The 14,178-nt window shown below is 35.3% G+C and overlaps 1 protein-coding gene across 1 annotated transcript in view; it reads right to left on the bottom strand.

Annotated features, from left to right (window-relative positions):
- Window positions 1-634: 634 nt before the first annotated feature.
- Window positions 635-14,178, bottom strand: part of FBXO3 (F-box protein 3) — a 31,151-nt gene continuing 17,607 nt past the window's right edge. The window contains exons 6-11 of the mRNA XM_011000569.3: window positions 13,940-13,985; window positions 11,121-11,205; window positions 10,157-10,279; window positions 8,722-8,837; window positions 7,309-7,499; window positions 635-2,278 (exon numbers count right to left, since the gene is read on the bottom strand). Coding sequence (XP_010998871.3) covers window positions 2,105-2,278; window positions 7,309-7,499; window positions 8,722-8,837; window positions 10,157-10,279; window positions 11,121-11,205; window positions 13,940-13,985 — 735 coding nt within the window. The 3' untranslated portion in view covers window positions 635-2,104. The remainder of the gene's footprint in view (window positions 2,279-7,308; window positions 7,500-8,721; window positions 8,838-10,156; window positions 10,280-11,120; window positions 11,206-13,939; window positions 13,986-14,178) is intronic.

The raw sequence follows: 14,178 nt of genomic DNA, 5'->3' as shown, positions 1-14,178 counted from the left end.
TACTTTCCATCTAATTTTTCCCCTTTCTCATCATCCGTCCTGGAATACAACATGACTCTGGTTGCCAACTTGCAACCATGTGGTGACCTTAAAGATTAAAGGCTAAGAATGGCAGAATGGGAAGGTGGAAGGAACCTGGAAAGTTGACACCATTGGGCCACCATCAGCCCTGAACTAGTTACCTCTGACTTTTCACAAGAGAAAAAAATCCCTAATCTGTTTCAGCTAGTGTTTATTTACTTATCTATCTCATCCTGATACATCAAGCTTTAGATAAATGAGTAAAAGAGGTAGTGTTCTGAAGGGAGCCGGTATAATGGGCTTCACTCCACCAAAAGCATAGTCTGACCTACTGTTAGATCCCTCTTTTGTGTAAATACTAACTCTTGCTAATGAAATAAAACACCTGAGGTTGTTATCAACTAGTCAATCACACCTTAGTATGAACTAGAGCCCATTCATTCAACATATTAAGAGAACATGAATTTTGAGGAATAAGCTTGAAGCATTCCGAGGAGCAAGGACTGGCTGGGGTGGCAGAAGAGATTTGGGGCACCTTGACTACGCTGAGAACTGAGAGAAAGAAGAAGCCCTTTCAAAAAGAAAGATGCAAAGAATGGCAAGAGATCCTGGGGCCAGTTTTAACTTCCAACTAGTTTTAAAGTACTGCTTTATTGGGAAAGTTTGTTTTTCAAAAAACCAGTGGGTCAATTTAAGAAAAAAGAGACAGGCATAACAGAAGGATTTGGTAGCCTAATGCTCTATTTAAAAATTAAGCAGGAAAAACTACTTACTCAATTTCAGAACATTTTGACATGTGGCAATATGAAAGGCTAAATTTGCCTTCATGGCCCCTGAGGACAGCTGTTAATCATATCTGTATCTCCCTCTTCCTACAGTTTTCCCTACAAAACAACTGTTCTTGGGGGAAATGGAAGGTAGAGTACAAACAGGGTGTAGTCAAAGCCAGGAAATGATTTTGAATGGGCCTCTGGCAATAGGCCAATGAGTTTTGATCTCATCTGCTATTTTAAGAGCAACGGCTTATTAATACTGGTTTACAGAAAATAGGCATTTACAAAAAATACAGGATTGGAACCAAAATTTGTTTGCAAAATGTGAGTTTTTGACACTTGGAGGATTTCATTCCAAATTCTCAATTATATAATTACAAAAAAATCCATGTTTCAGGAAAACATAATCTTTAACATAAAATTCATGTCACTTATCACAAAATTAAGACGGTCAAGTATATAAAGGGGAAACAAAACAGAAGCAGTATTTACAAATTTAGACATGAGACACTGTGAAGAGTCTTTTGTTAATAACAATACATATTTTTACACACTACATTTCAAAAATGATGCATCTGTGAACAATATGATAAAGGTCATAGTACCGAAGACTAAATTAATTCAAGGTTGTCGTGTTGAAGATTTTAAATTAAAATCAAGGCTGGCAGAGTTGATGACTAAATTTAAGGTCAAAGTCACACTGTTCAACTTTAAATTCAAGGTTGTTGTGATGAAAACTCTAAATTCAAGAACAGATTGTCTAAGAAAGGACAAACAATTAGCATTCAAGCTATTTAGTCAATTAGTTCCCTGTGAGTACAAAATATATAAGGAATCACTAAATGGATTAGCCTAATTACAAATTCTGTTCCTTTCTAAGTAACTTATGCTATAAATCTTTTCACAGAATCATTCAGTCACATAGTTTCTCTTTATCCTTGTGTAGGCATTTCTGCTTCACTTAAAATCCTTATTCGAAACAATTTCCCTCCCAGTACCTTTTTTTTCATAAGTATAAAATATTTTAAAACAAGGAACTGTCTGTTCCTTAGCTAGAGAACTGTTCTCCCATTGCCTTCTAGAAGACAGAAAAAAAAAGAAGACTCCCATTTCCTCCTCCACCTCAAAAACACAAAGCAAACCCAAACAATCCAGTTCCTAAGGTAGCGTTCGCATAGAACCCAGGGCCTGGCACAATATTTCATGCTAGCTTTCCTGCTATGAGCTGAGAACAATTTAGTTATTTACATTATAGAGAAATCTGTTTAACCGACTGGGTTCATCCCAGCGCTTCCATCGGCAGAGGATCGCTAAAAAAGGCGAGAGCAGCGGCGTCTCCGAATGGGAACATCAAAGACTCTCCTCCGTCTCTCCTCCTCCTCATCTTCATCTGATTCGTCCATATCTGCCGAATCGTCTTCGTCTTCCTCCTCCTCCTCTTCTTCTTCCTCTTCCATCTCTTCATATTCATCGGGACCCATTTCCTTGAAAGAGAAAACAATCTTTTGATAAGAACTTCCATCTGTTTTTTATACTTATTTAATGCAAATTCTCATTTACCTAGAATCTAAACAACTGGACGTGCCAAATATGAATTTTTATACTTTTATGGAATATTACAGACTTTTATACATTTTCATAATGCACATGCTGACACAAGATTCTGGACTATATATTCTATTAAAAATGTTCTATGTGGTTTTAATGGTAAATATATTTCATCAATATAGTACTTATTTCCTACATGGTGGTTGAATTCATACAAGGTAGCGAACAGACCACTCCTAACAACCCAAGATGAAATTTTAATGAATTTATTAATGTGTTAAGTAACAATTCTTTATTAACCTACATGCTTACAAAAAAGAGGATGTGAAAATATTAATAAAGTGTGACCTCTACTGGTAACTTTTATGTACTGTCAACAAGAGGTCTAAGATTTCTATTGAGCTCCTACTATAAGGAAATAACATTTCAACTCAACCACCATAGGTAGCCTCTACTCTTAAATTAACCTGTCAAAGTCTCTCAGAATAGGGCAGTAGTGACATTGAACATCAAATATCTGAATATCTCTTAGAAACTTCAATTCCTTTTAAGCAGTGTCTCTAATCAAGTCTTGACTTACTCTGCTGTCAGTTTTCTCTCTCATACATTTGAAGACTCAGTGAAAGGGTTGCCATATTGGACAGAATTCTGAACAGCTGGTAATGTAGGAAGTATTGGGAAACTTGGGATGTGATGGCAGCAAAAATCCTTCCACCAAGGCTTTTCTGGCATTGCATGTACAGCACCCCACAGCCCTGTGATCTTGTCTCTAGCCACTCTCCCCCTCCAGCCACACTGGCCTCCTTGCAGTTCTTCAGACCTACCAAGCACACTGGTGCTTCAGGACCTCTGTAGTGGCTGTCCTTTTGCTTGGAACACCCTTCAATCACACATCCACCCTGCTGCCTCTGCTTCTTTCAAGGTTGAACTCAAATGTCACCAAGGCCTTCCCTGACACATCTTTACATCAGAACAAGCCAACAGGACACTCCTCAGCCCCTTTACCCTGCTTTTTCTCCAGAGCACTTGTTACCACTTGACGTAAGTAGAGTGTGTATTTGTTACACTTTGTCTCTTCCAACTAGAATGTGAATCCAGCCAGAGATTTTTTTTTTTAATTTCCTCAACTTTCTTCTTCTTTTATTTTTTATTTTTATTGAGGTATAATTGACATACAACATTATATCAATTTCAGGTGTACAACAATGATTTGATATTTGTATACATTACAAAATGATCACTACAATAAATCTAGTTAACATCCGTCACCATACATAGTTACAGAGCTTTTTTCTTATATTGAGAATGTTAGGATTTACTCTCTTAGCAACTTCCAAATATGCAGTACAGTATTATTAACCATAGTTGCTATGCAATACATTACATCCCTGAAGGTCAAGATTTTGACTGTATCATTCATTGCATTTTCCCCAGCACCTAGTAGGTACTCAATAAATATTTGTTGAGCCAGCAAATTAATTAATATGGTAGAAAGGAATTGTCCTTTAAATTTGTCAAAGGAATCGTCACTTAGGATTTATTATAACACTAATAATAATCATAGAAAATATACATAAATACATTTCATTATTTTTTATCTTTTGATTTTTTTTTAATCTAGGAAATGAAAACTTTAAAATTCAGTAGAAGGTCCAAAAAGGGGAGAGAGTTAAGGCTTAGGAAATTCTGAAACATTAAATCCAGGTAGTATGAATGATCGTAATGGAGAAAAAAACAAAAACTGTTAAAGAAATCAGTGTAGCTAAAGAGGGGGACTGCTGATGATCTCAGACAAAAGCGTACATACACAAACAGCAGATGGAAAGAGGAACACATGGACACGAATGGAAATAAATAAGCAGCAGGAGCCTCTAAAGTGTCCAAAAGCAAACCACCTAGACCAAGAAAAGGCTCAAGACCAACCAAAAGAAAATTTTATAGCAGCATTCAAAGTATAAAGCAAAAGGAAGTATTAAGTACGATAATATACGGTTAGAAGACAAATAGGGAGAACAACTCAGCTTCCATATCAAGCAAACTAATTTTTAAACAGGAAAGGTACAATACAAACACAACACAATACAAACACAATCCCCACTGCCTCTTTCATGTTGATTAGAAGTAAGTTCAGAATTCTCATTTCATTGATTTCTCATCTTTGAGAGAGAGAAAATATTTCCCACAAAGCAGATCAAGATTTTATATGCTTATTTGGGATTGGGAGGAAACTAAAACTCTAAGTAAGAACATAATTAACAGAGGGTTGAACATGGAATGAGTTTATTATTGTAATTTGAAATTATAAATTTAAGAATTTAAAACTTTAAAAAAGGGGTAAATGTTATAAAACTTCTCAGTTTTAATTTCTAACATGATAAATACCATATAACCCACATAAGCAAGAGTTCTTTGGAGTCCTCAATAACTTATAAGACCTTAAGGGGATCATGAGAGAGAAAAATCTGAGAACTACTGTCCGTAAGTAAAGACTACTTTATACCTACCCTAACAAACATTAAAAACCAGCCTCAGCAGGATCAAGCTGACCCAACAGAAACTTAACGGCACAAACTGCCTGTGTCAGCACTCTTTACACTTTAGGTCAGGAATATTGGCAACTTTAGGACAAAGAATATTGGCAGAGATAGAGATTTTATAACAATAAAGAAGCACTTCATTAAAAAGATATAACAATCCTAAACATATTTACATGTAACTATAGAACTTCAAAATACATGAAGAATTAAAAAGAAATAGACAAAACTGTAATTATAGTTGGAGATTACAACAATTGTCTCTCAGAGAACAAACACACAAAAGAAATCAGTAAGTATACGCAAGACTTGAAAAACAGTGAGCCAATTTAACCTGCCATTTATAGAATAATACTCTCCCAAATATCAGAATATACATTCTTTTCAAATATACAAAGATCATTCACCAAGGTAGACCATAATGCTGGGCCATAAAACATTTAAAAAGGCTGAAATTACACACAGCAAGTTCTCTAACCATAACAAAATTAGAAATGAATAACCAAAAGGTTAACTAGAAAAACTCCAAATGTTTGGAAATTAATACATTTCTAGAAGTCATTGATCAAAATTAAATTACAAGGAAAATCTGAGAATATTTTGAATCAAGTATCAATGAAAACACATCAAAATTTGTGAAATGCAGTTAACACAGTGCTTAGATCTAAAATCAATAATCTAAAATTCTACCTTAAGAAGTTTAAAAAAAAAAAAAAGCAAATTTAACCCAAAGTAAGTAGGAGAGAAATGAAGAAAACTCCAGAAATCAATGAAATAGAAAGTGAGCAAATAGAGAAAATCAGTGAAACCAAAAGTTGTTCCTTTGAAAGATCAATGAAAGTAATAACCCCTTGGCTAAACTGATTAACAAAAGAGAAGATATAAATCACAATATTAAGAATAAAACAGGACACATGACTATAGCTCTTACAGCTGTTAAAAGGATATCAAAGGAATATTATGAATAGCTTTATGGAAATAAAAATCAACATTTGACAAAATGGACAAATTCCTTGAAAGACACAAATTACCAAAAGTGAAACAAGAAACAGAAAATGTGAATATTGAATAAATGAAATTCATATTTCAAAACTTTTGCACAAAGAGAGCTCCAGCCCTAGATAACTTCATTGATAAATCGTACCGAACATTTAAGGATAAGATGATCCAATCTCATACAGAAACTGGGCTAGGCAAAAATGGAAGACTGTTTTAGGAAGTAGCAAATTCACAGTACTGGAAATATACAGTAGAAAGCAATCCTTCACTGGGAGGGAAGCTAAAGTTCACTTCCAAACCCAGGCTGGAGGTTCTTTTCACCAGAAACACAAGCATAGTGGGCTAAAGTCTCCTCCTCATCCTTCTCTTCCAAACTGGAGTTAGGAATGCAGCAGCTCTAAGTCAGGTTAATGCCATGTCTACCTTCCCAGACTGATTTCAGACCTGCCCATCAGGGTCATCCCAGGAGCCAGAGATCTTTTTCTGAACATTTGACACCTACGACTTGATTACACTGGAGCTTCATAATTTTCTTTTATCATTTTATAGCCTGTAAGATTGGGGTTACTGCTATACCTGCCATAACCCTAAAAATGAGATTTTAAAAACATAATAGTTGACTTAGGAAATGATCCCAAAGAGAGACTACTAAAAGTACAAGTCTACCCATTAAATCCTCTTTGTAATAATTATATAGGGTATTTGTATTATTTTACAAAATTGGGAGTTTTAGCGAAAACACTGTAAGAAATTGTTTCCCCAGTCTTAATGAAATAAAATAAAGGCAATTCTAACTGGTCTAGTGTGGTGATTCTCATTAGGCAACAAAACTGTCTTTGGAAACTGGAAAAGACACTGAACCTTTAAAACCAATAACTACTTTATATGACATCATAATGGTGGACACATGTCATTATATATTCATCTAAACTCATAGAATGTACACCGAGAGTGAACCCTAATGTAAACTATGGACTTTGGGTGATAATAATGTGTCAGCATAGGTTCATCAATTGTAACAGAGGTACCACTCTGGTGGGCGATGCTGATAACTGCGGAGTCTATGTATGTGTTGAGGCAGGGGCTATATCAAAATCTCTGTACCTTCTGTTCAATTTTGCTGTGAATCTGAAACTGCTCTAAAAGATAACGTCTATTTAAAACAAACAACAAACAAACAACAACAACAACACAAAAACATAATAGGAGAGTTACTCTGATTGAAGAATATGGGGCCTAGTTTACTTACTGTCCACCTCCCCCAACATATTCACATATCCCTCCCGCTCCCCTCCAAGATACTTCCCTCAAAATCTCTAGGGTTCTCTGGAATATCATTTACAAACTGTCTGTCTGGCTAATCAACAAAGATCCTCTATTGAGTTAATTCTACAAAGTCACGTAAATCAGCACCAGAGGAAAATTTAACCTACCAATCGAGCTATAGACACCCTGAATGTCGGACATGCCATATGGAATCGGGGAATGGCGACATTAAAGATCTTGTCTTTAAAGTAAAGAAAGTGGAAGGTATAATATCCTTCCATATATCCTGATGTTGTAGAGAATGTGGTACAACTTGTGTATTCATATACACGGCCGGGGCTGATGATTGGAAATTCACCTGCAGAGAAAACAGTAACAATAAACCAAAGTATAAAATTTAGTTCTTCATTATAGCAAATAAGATATGTCCTCTTTAAACTATATTAAAGTAAGTGCATAATTAGGGAAAAAGTCTAAAAGAAAATATAACAAAATATTAACAGTGATGGGATTATGAGTATTTTGACATTTTTTTGTACTCCCCTAATTCCCTATAGTATGTGTGGGGGTTGGGGGATGACATCTATTAGAATAAAACACAAAAAAGGAGAGGCACTGAAGACAGCATCTTTAAGAGATGGGAATAAAAAGTATCACAGACACTAGTTCAAACAGAGATAAGGATACTCTAAATGTTTAAAAGTAGCAAGAGACTGAGACATAAACCTCTGAAGGCGCATCTTAAGCATTTAGCCCAGACAAAATGGTAGTCACAAGGGAGAGTTCTTCCACCAATGGACCAAATGACAGAAAAAGAATTACAGCTTTAAAAAACTTCTTTCAATAAATCCAGGAAAAATTCCTTAAATAGACATGTAGAATATGAATCTATTTGTGGCAATTAATTAGAACAACTTTAATTTAACCTGAATTTTATATGTGCTTAGGATAAACAGCAGAAGTACATAATTTAAATAGTATCACTTTCCTGCAGCACACACATAAAACCTGAAAAATCTGAGGGCTCAGAAACTTATGATAATCATAATTTCTTAAAAAGCCAAATGCCAGTGGTAATCAGCTTAGAGATGACTGGAATCAACAAACAATAAAAATCTGTGCTATTAATTTTAACATTTCCGTTGAAGTTTCAAAAAGATAGCCAACATGAAATTTATTTTCTTTCTGCCCTAGGCCTTATAATCCTTTAGAATATGATACTAAATAATTTATCTAGACAAAAAAATTAAGTTGAGAAGAAAAAGCAAGGAGCCCATGTGATCCACAGAATGGAAATTCAATCCCTGAATAACTGTTTGCTATGATTTTAGAAAAGTTCACGTTTAAGGAACTAAACTGGTAAAATAATGACCTTTACACATTGTATTTATGAAGCAAAGTATTGTAGTTAAGAGAATCCAGAATCTATTATCTTTCATATTAAAACACAGCTATTAAAAAGATTCAGTCTTATCCACTAACTACCACCTCACACATCTGCGAAGCTATGCTTCACATATATATTCTCCAAAATGTCTGAGAAGCAACTGATGTATAAACCCAAATCTTGGGTTACATACCAACGACTCCAGGTCCTTGAACTTCTTCCACATCACCTTTAGCATTTGTTATTCTCCAATAGCGACTGTCTAACTGACAAGCCTTCTCAGGAAGTGCATCTTTTGACATTTCAATCCTGGAGAAGAGAACAGGGTGGTAGAGACACATTGGTTTCTTCTATTTAAGAACTATGGTATTTGGGCTAAGATTTTGTAAGGAATTTTCAAAGGAAGTTAAGAAACCAACCTAAAGTCTGTGTGAATCATCTATCTATTCCTGTAAGGTCTCGAAGATACTGACCTGATTAGCTTGACTCCCCCCAGAGAAATGTTTTCATTCAATTTACACACTTGACTTTCAGTTACGGTCAACAATAGAAAGGGCAGTATAAAAATTTACAAACACAATGGTGACAATAATCCTTACTGTTCAAATAAAGATCAGTGTAGGAAATGCTTTCTAGAATATAGGGCCAAGAAAAACTTCTGTTCTAAAAAAAGGAGAGCCTTTTTTTCATTACAAGGCTATGCAACCCATTTTTTCTTTTTTCCATTAGCTTCCAGAAAGTTCAAAGCAAAATGTCACTATTTAGGGCACCCACTATTCAGTTACTGGGATTATATTTTGACTCTGTTTCCAATACTATTATTACCCCCCTTTCTCTGAGAACTTGCTGACTCTTGTTTTCATTTGGAGTACCTTATAAGCATGTGTATGTGTTACTATTTTAAGCATATCTCAATCCTAGGCAGGATCTAAATTAAACAATAAAACAACAAATGTCTGTACATGTGTAACTGGACATATCAAAGGCTGCATATAATACCAAAATCCTAGAATGCTTCCTGATCATTACTATTATTTCCAGTATGTATATATGCAAGTATATGTATTTTTAAAATACATACATCATAAAATATTTTAAAATATATCTAAAAACAAAGCATTCTTAATCCCTTAGAGCAATGAGTTGTCTTTATCTCATAGTACAGTGTACTTTTAATTAAAATGAATTTAACATCTGTTTTTTATTTAACCAAATCCAGTGCTTAACACGATGCCTAATATACAGGCTGCACTCAATAAATAATTATTAGACTTTTAACTGGCAAGATAAAACTTAAATGCATGGTTTTATCTTGGGCAATTTCATAGCTGTTAGAATGCATTATAACTCGAATACTGACCTTTCAAGATAATTACAGCTTAGTGGCCAGTGGTACCTGGTGCAATACTTATATCTGAAGAAATAACTTACAGGTTGATGTAAACTCAAGGTACTTTATAAACACTATGTTGCAGGAAAATTTTTTGTTATCCACCTACCTCCACACTTCAGCCAGAAGCTGCCTTTCAAAATGTGTTTTATATAGCATGTCAGATCAGGCAATAATGACACATCCATAGGATATATTCCACTATTAACTGAAAGTCAACCCCATTTAAAATTCTTACCTGATTCGGTATGTGAAGAAATAGTGGGGTGGATGTACAGAGCTAAGTTCTGGCAGAAACGACGTGGACACTGAAACTGTAATATCCCCCGTTGTTGCTACACACTCTGGATCATGAACATATCTAGGTAATTTTAAAAATTAAACATTTTAAAATCAATAAACGTCAATTCTGTCAGACAAAAGATTTAAAGATATAATGCAAAATAGTTTATATTTTACTTTAGGATCAAAAATTTAAATCACTTTTGAGACCTTAAAGGTATAGTCATTAAGCTCAGAAGAAAACTAGAAATTACAAACTAGAAAATCTTGCAGACTCTGAATCAGTAATGACAGCAGTCAAGGTTCAATGATCAGTGGTTCAATAATGGCTCTGTAACTACCTTAGAAACTAAAAAAGAGCTCATCTCAGTTTTCAGAGCTAAGGAAACTACTGGGACATCTGAAAACCGAGCTATGGCCTATCAACAGTGACTCTGACAATAAAAATGTGTTAGTATGTTATTCTAGAGGCCTCTAATGTGTAATTAACCTGTCATTTCTGTCCACCAAGCTACTGTGAACCAATATTACCTCTAATACTGTCTCTAATACCTGAATGTTCCACTTAGAGATAATAAATAACAGTTTTCAGGAGTTAATAGTTACTGATTTGCTATTCATGATAAAGCTATTAATTGGCAAACAACTTCCCCTCACCAGAAAAAAAAAATTATAAAACTACTATAAAGATACAACTTCTAAATCAAAATCACTTTTTTCTCTTGATTCCTCAAGATGAAAAAAATACTGGCTGTTCAACTGTTTGGATGTCTTGGCTTTAAAGTGCGAATAAAATAATGAGATTTCAGATGAGAGCCTCTGTTATTAACCTTCTTGGGAAACTTCAGCTTATGATCTGTAACTGATGGTTTTTTTCTAATTTATAATCATTCTAATCCAAAAAGCCTCAAGTGAAATACCTGAAAATCTGGTCTCTGATGATAGGGAAGCCACCTGATACAACATTGTTGACATAAGAAGTAAACCAGTCAGTAAAAGTAGCACCTATAAACAAGGAAGGGGGAGAAAAAGGACAAATAGATTTTTAAAATCTATACAGGAAATAAACAATTCCAACTTCCCTATGCTTAAGGTGTGCTATCAAAACTAGAAACATTTCTAGATATCATTCGACTAATCCTTTATTAAGTAAATTTCTATCCTCAATTCTATGCCTCTTACTCTCAACTACCTTGCTAGGGAATCCTCAACCTACCTTCAAATCACTTCTTACACTTATAATTAAATAGTTGACTTTTAAACTTTAATTTGTTCTGGTACAAAAATGAAAAGCCTTCTGTCTATAATTTCTAGAACATATGAAACAAAGGATATACAGCTATGTCTAGAAAGAAGCTACAGAAAAAATACCAGCACCTATCCTCAGATGATCAGGGTACATCCCTAGTCCAGGTACATCCTGATTCATGCACAAAATTCTGGCAGAAGCCAAGCTTCGCTCTGGACATCTAATAGGGGTACAGCACTGTGGAATTCTGGGAATCAGGCCAGTCCCCAAGTGATCTAGTTGCACTACTACAGATTCAAATGTACAGTGGCCCTCCATAGTCTCAGCAACCTGCTTGAAGCAGAGAAGAAAGACTGGGATGGTCCAGTCTAGACCATACTGCCACGATCTAGTGATTGGGTGAATAACAAGTATTTGCGTGAATTATGTTGCCTCTTCTAGGCAGTACAACATAACTTTCTCAGACTCCCATTGTTTACTGTTAATACATCTCAGTCTCGAGCACAAATTAGTCCCTTAATCAACGTTGTTCAATGAATTTTTTCATAATCTTGTTTCTACTAACCCAGTTCCTGCACTCTGCCACACTGAATGTCAGATGCTAAATTTAAAGTATGTATTTACTTAGTATTCTGTTTAGCGGATGATTGAAGATACAATTTAAGCTTGAGTCTGAGGGTCTACAGCTTTAAAATTTTAAACTTATCAATTGAGAGAAGGTAAACTATAATAGTTTACTCTTCTCAATGTCTATTAATGGCCTACTCTGATCCTCTATTAAATGCTACTGTGTTCAAATGATCACTGATCATCTATCTAAAGGGGCCACATGAATGTCATTAAAACTCACAGAAGGTACAATTTTGAGAAGCAGTTTCCCTGTAGAGTTTTAAAAATCATTTTGTGTATTTCATGAAATACAATGTTAAGAAAAAATAAATTTCTAATGATTTACACAAAAAAGGAAACTGGCATGGTGTATTTTAATGTACCTTCATTTATTATAATACATACCAAAGTGTGTTCTTTAAAATGAGGACAAAATTTTTCATGCAGCCTTCACCACTAAACTTACCTCCACATAGATTCCAGTTTTCTTAATGTCAGAAGATTCCATCTTATGTTTTACCAAAAATTCAAAGAAAGTCAAACTTAGTTGAATCAAGATGTAATTTATATGTTCCAAGGTGGTTTACCTTTTAAAGTAAGCCCATACCTTGGCATTTCTTTGATGGTACTGGGGTTTTATCAGTAGTGTAAAGGCAGATCAGATGCCTTCCCATCTTTCCTTACAGCACTAGCTTCCCACCTCATCTCTTAGTGCATCTCAAATCTTTTGCTTTGCTCTCTCATTCTAGGAGAAAATCCAGCTCCTAGAAGAGTATCCTCAGCCCTTGGTACTGCGCAGTAACGGTGGTGTCTTTCGCACCATGTCAGACCAGCACCAAACTAAGAGCCTCGCCAGGAGCTCACCTTAGAGCTCAGGAAGCCTTTAGTTTATAAACTGGGCAGCACCCGTGGCCTAGAGCCAGGCTGATCATCTTCTCTCACACAGAGAAGCCAAAGAGGGCAAGGAGCAGGGGCATAACCCCAGAGGGTGCTTAACTTAGAAACCACAGACCACACAAATCAGGGTGAGCTGAAAGCTGGGAGCCAAGTTTCAAAGTGTTTTATAACTTACTACGTAGGTGAGAGAACTTCCTGACGTTGTGAAGTCAGACCTAGAGTGTGCCATAGTTTGAACACATAGAGACGGATACTCTGTTCAAGGTTCCAATTAGGAGACATAATTAGATACAGATACCTTGGCCTGCAAGGCCCCTTTACTATTAATATATGAGGATGTTTAATATGTGCCAGAGACACCTTTAAAAAGCAGAATGGACAGTCAGGAATCTTCTCTTATGTGAGCAAAATCTAAGCAAAACAAGAATGCATGAACGGCAAAGGGGTGAGCTGCACTTGCATACAAATTAAATTGTTCTCAAAATCCTTTTAAGGCCAAGAAAAATCAGATGTGCCAAGCAGTTTACAGGGCCCAGAGTTTACAATGGTCTCTGAAGACTGCTGTTCTGCAGTCTCCAGTGTGACTTATTAGTGTTTTACTACAGCACTGGCACCAAGAGAGAAAAAGTATAGTTATTTCATGTATCTATGTCTCTAATTATGTATTAATATGATTGACAGAAAATGCATGTGTGTGTAAGGGAACTCTATACACATTCCTAGCAATTCTATACATCTCACTGTTCTACAGCAGAGTCCTAAGAGCACAAGGTTGTAAAGGCATGGCTTTTTTCCAAATAGAAACCAAATTCAAATACAATACGAGGGCTATTCTAATGAGAGACTAGATATAGTACTTGATGAACCAGCAAGCTTTAAGAAATATGAAATCGCTAGCTGATCAAGTAACTGAAAAGTTTTTTACCAACTTGAATATTTTTGACCAAAAGGAAGAAGGGAAAAAGAAGACTTTTTTTCTCCTACCTATGATAAACATGTCAATAGCAGCTGGATTCCGAGCCATTTGGTCCTAGTGAGAAAAAGAATATTACAACTGAGCAAAATACATTTTACTTAATTTCTCATTGTTCACTATCTGTATCCTTCCCTGGGGACAAGGCAAAACAGATAAAAATAACTTAAGTGCTCCACCCAACACTCAGACATTTCTCACACTTTTCAGTTCCTGCTCTTTTGATTTCTGTATTTAAGCTCTTCCTATC

The sequence above is a fragment of the Camelus dromedarius genome, chromosome 12 (genome assembly GCF_036321535.1).
Source record: "Camelus dromedarius isolate mCamDro1 chromosome 12, mCamDro1.pat, whole genome shotgun sequence".
NCBI lineage: Eukaryota > Metazoa > Chordata > Mammalia > Artiodactyla > Camelidae > Camelus > Camelus dromedarius.
Note: the sequence above shows the minus strand (reverse complement) of the source record. Positions and strands in the feature narration are given on the sequence as shown.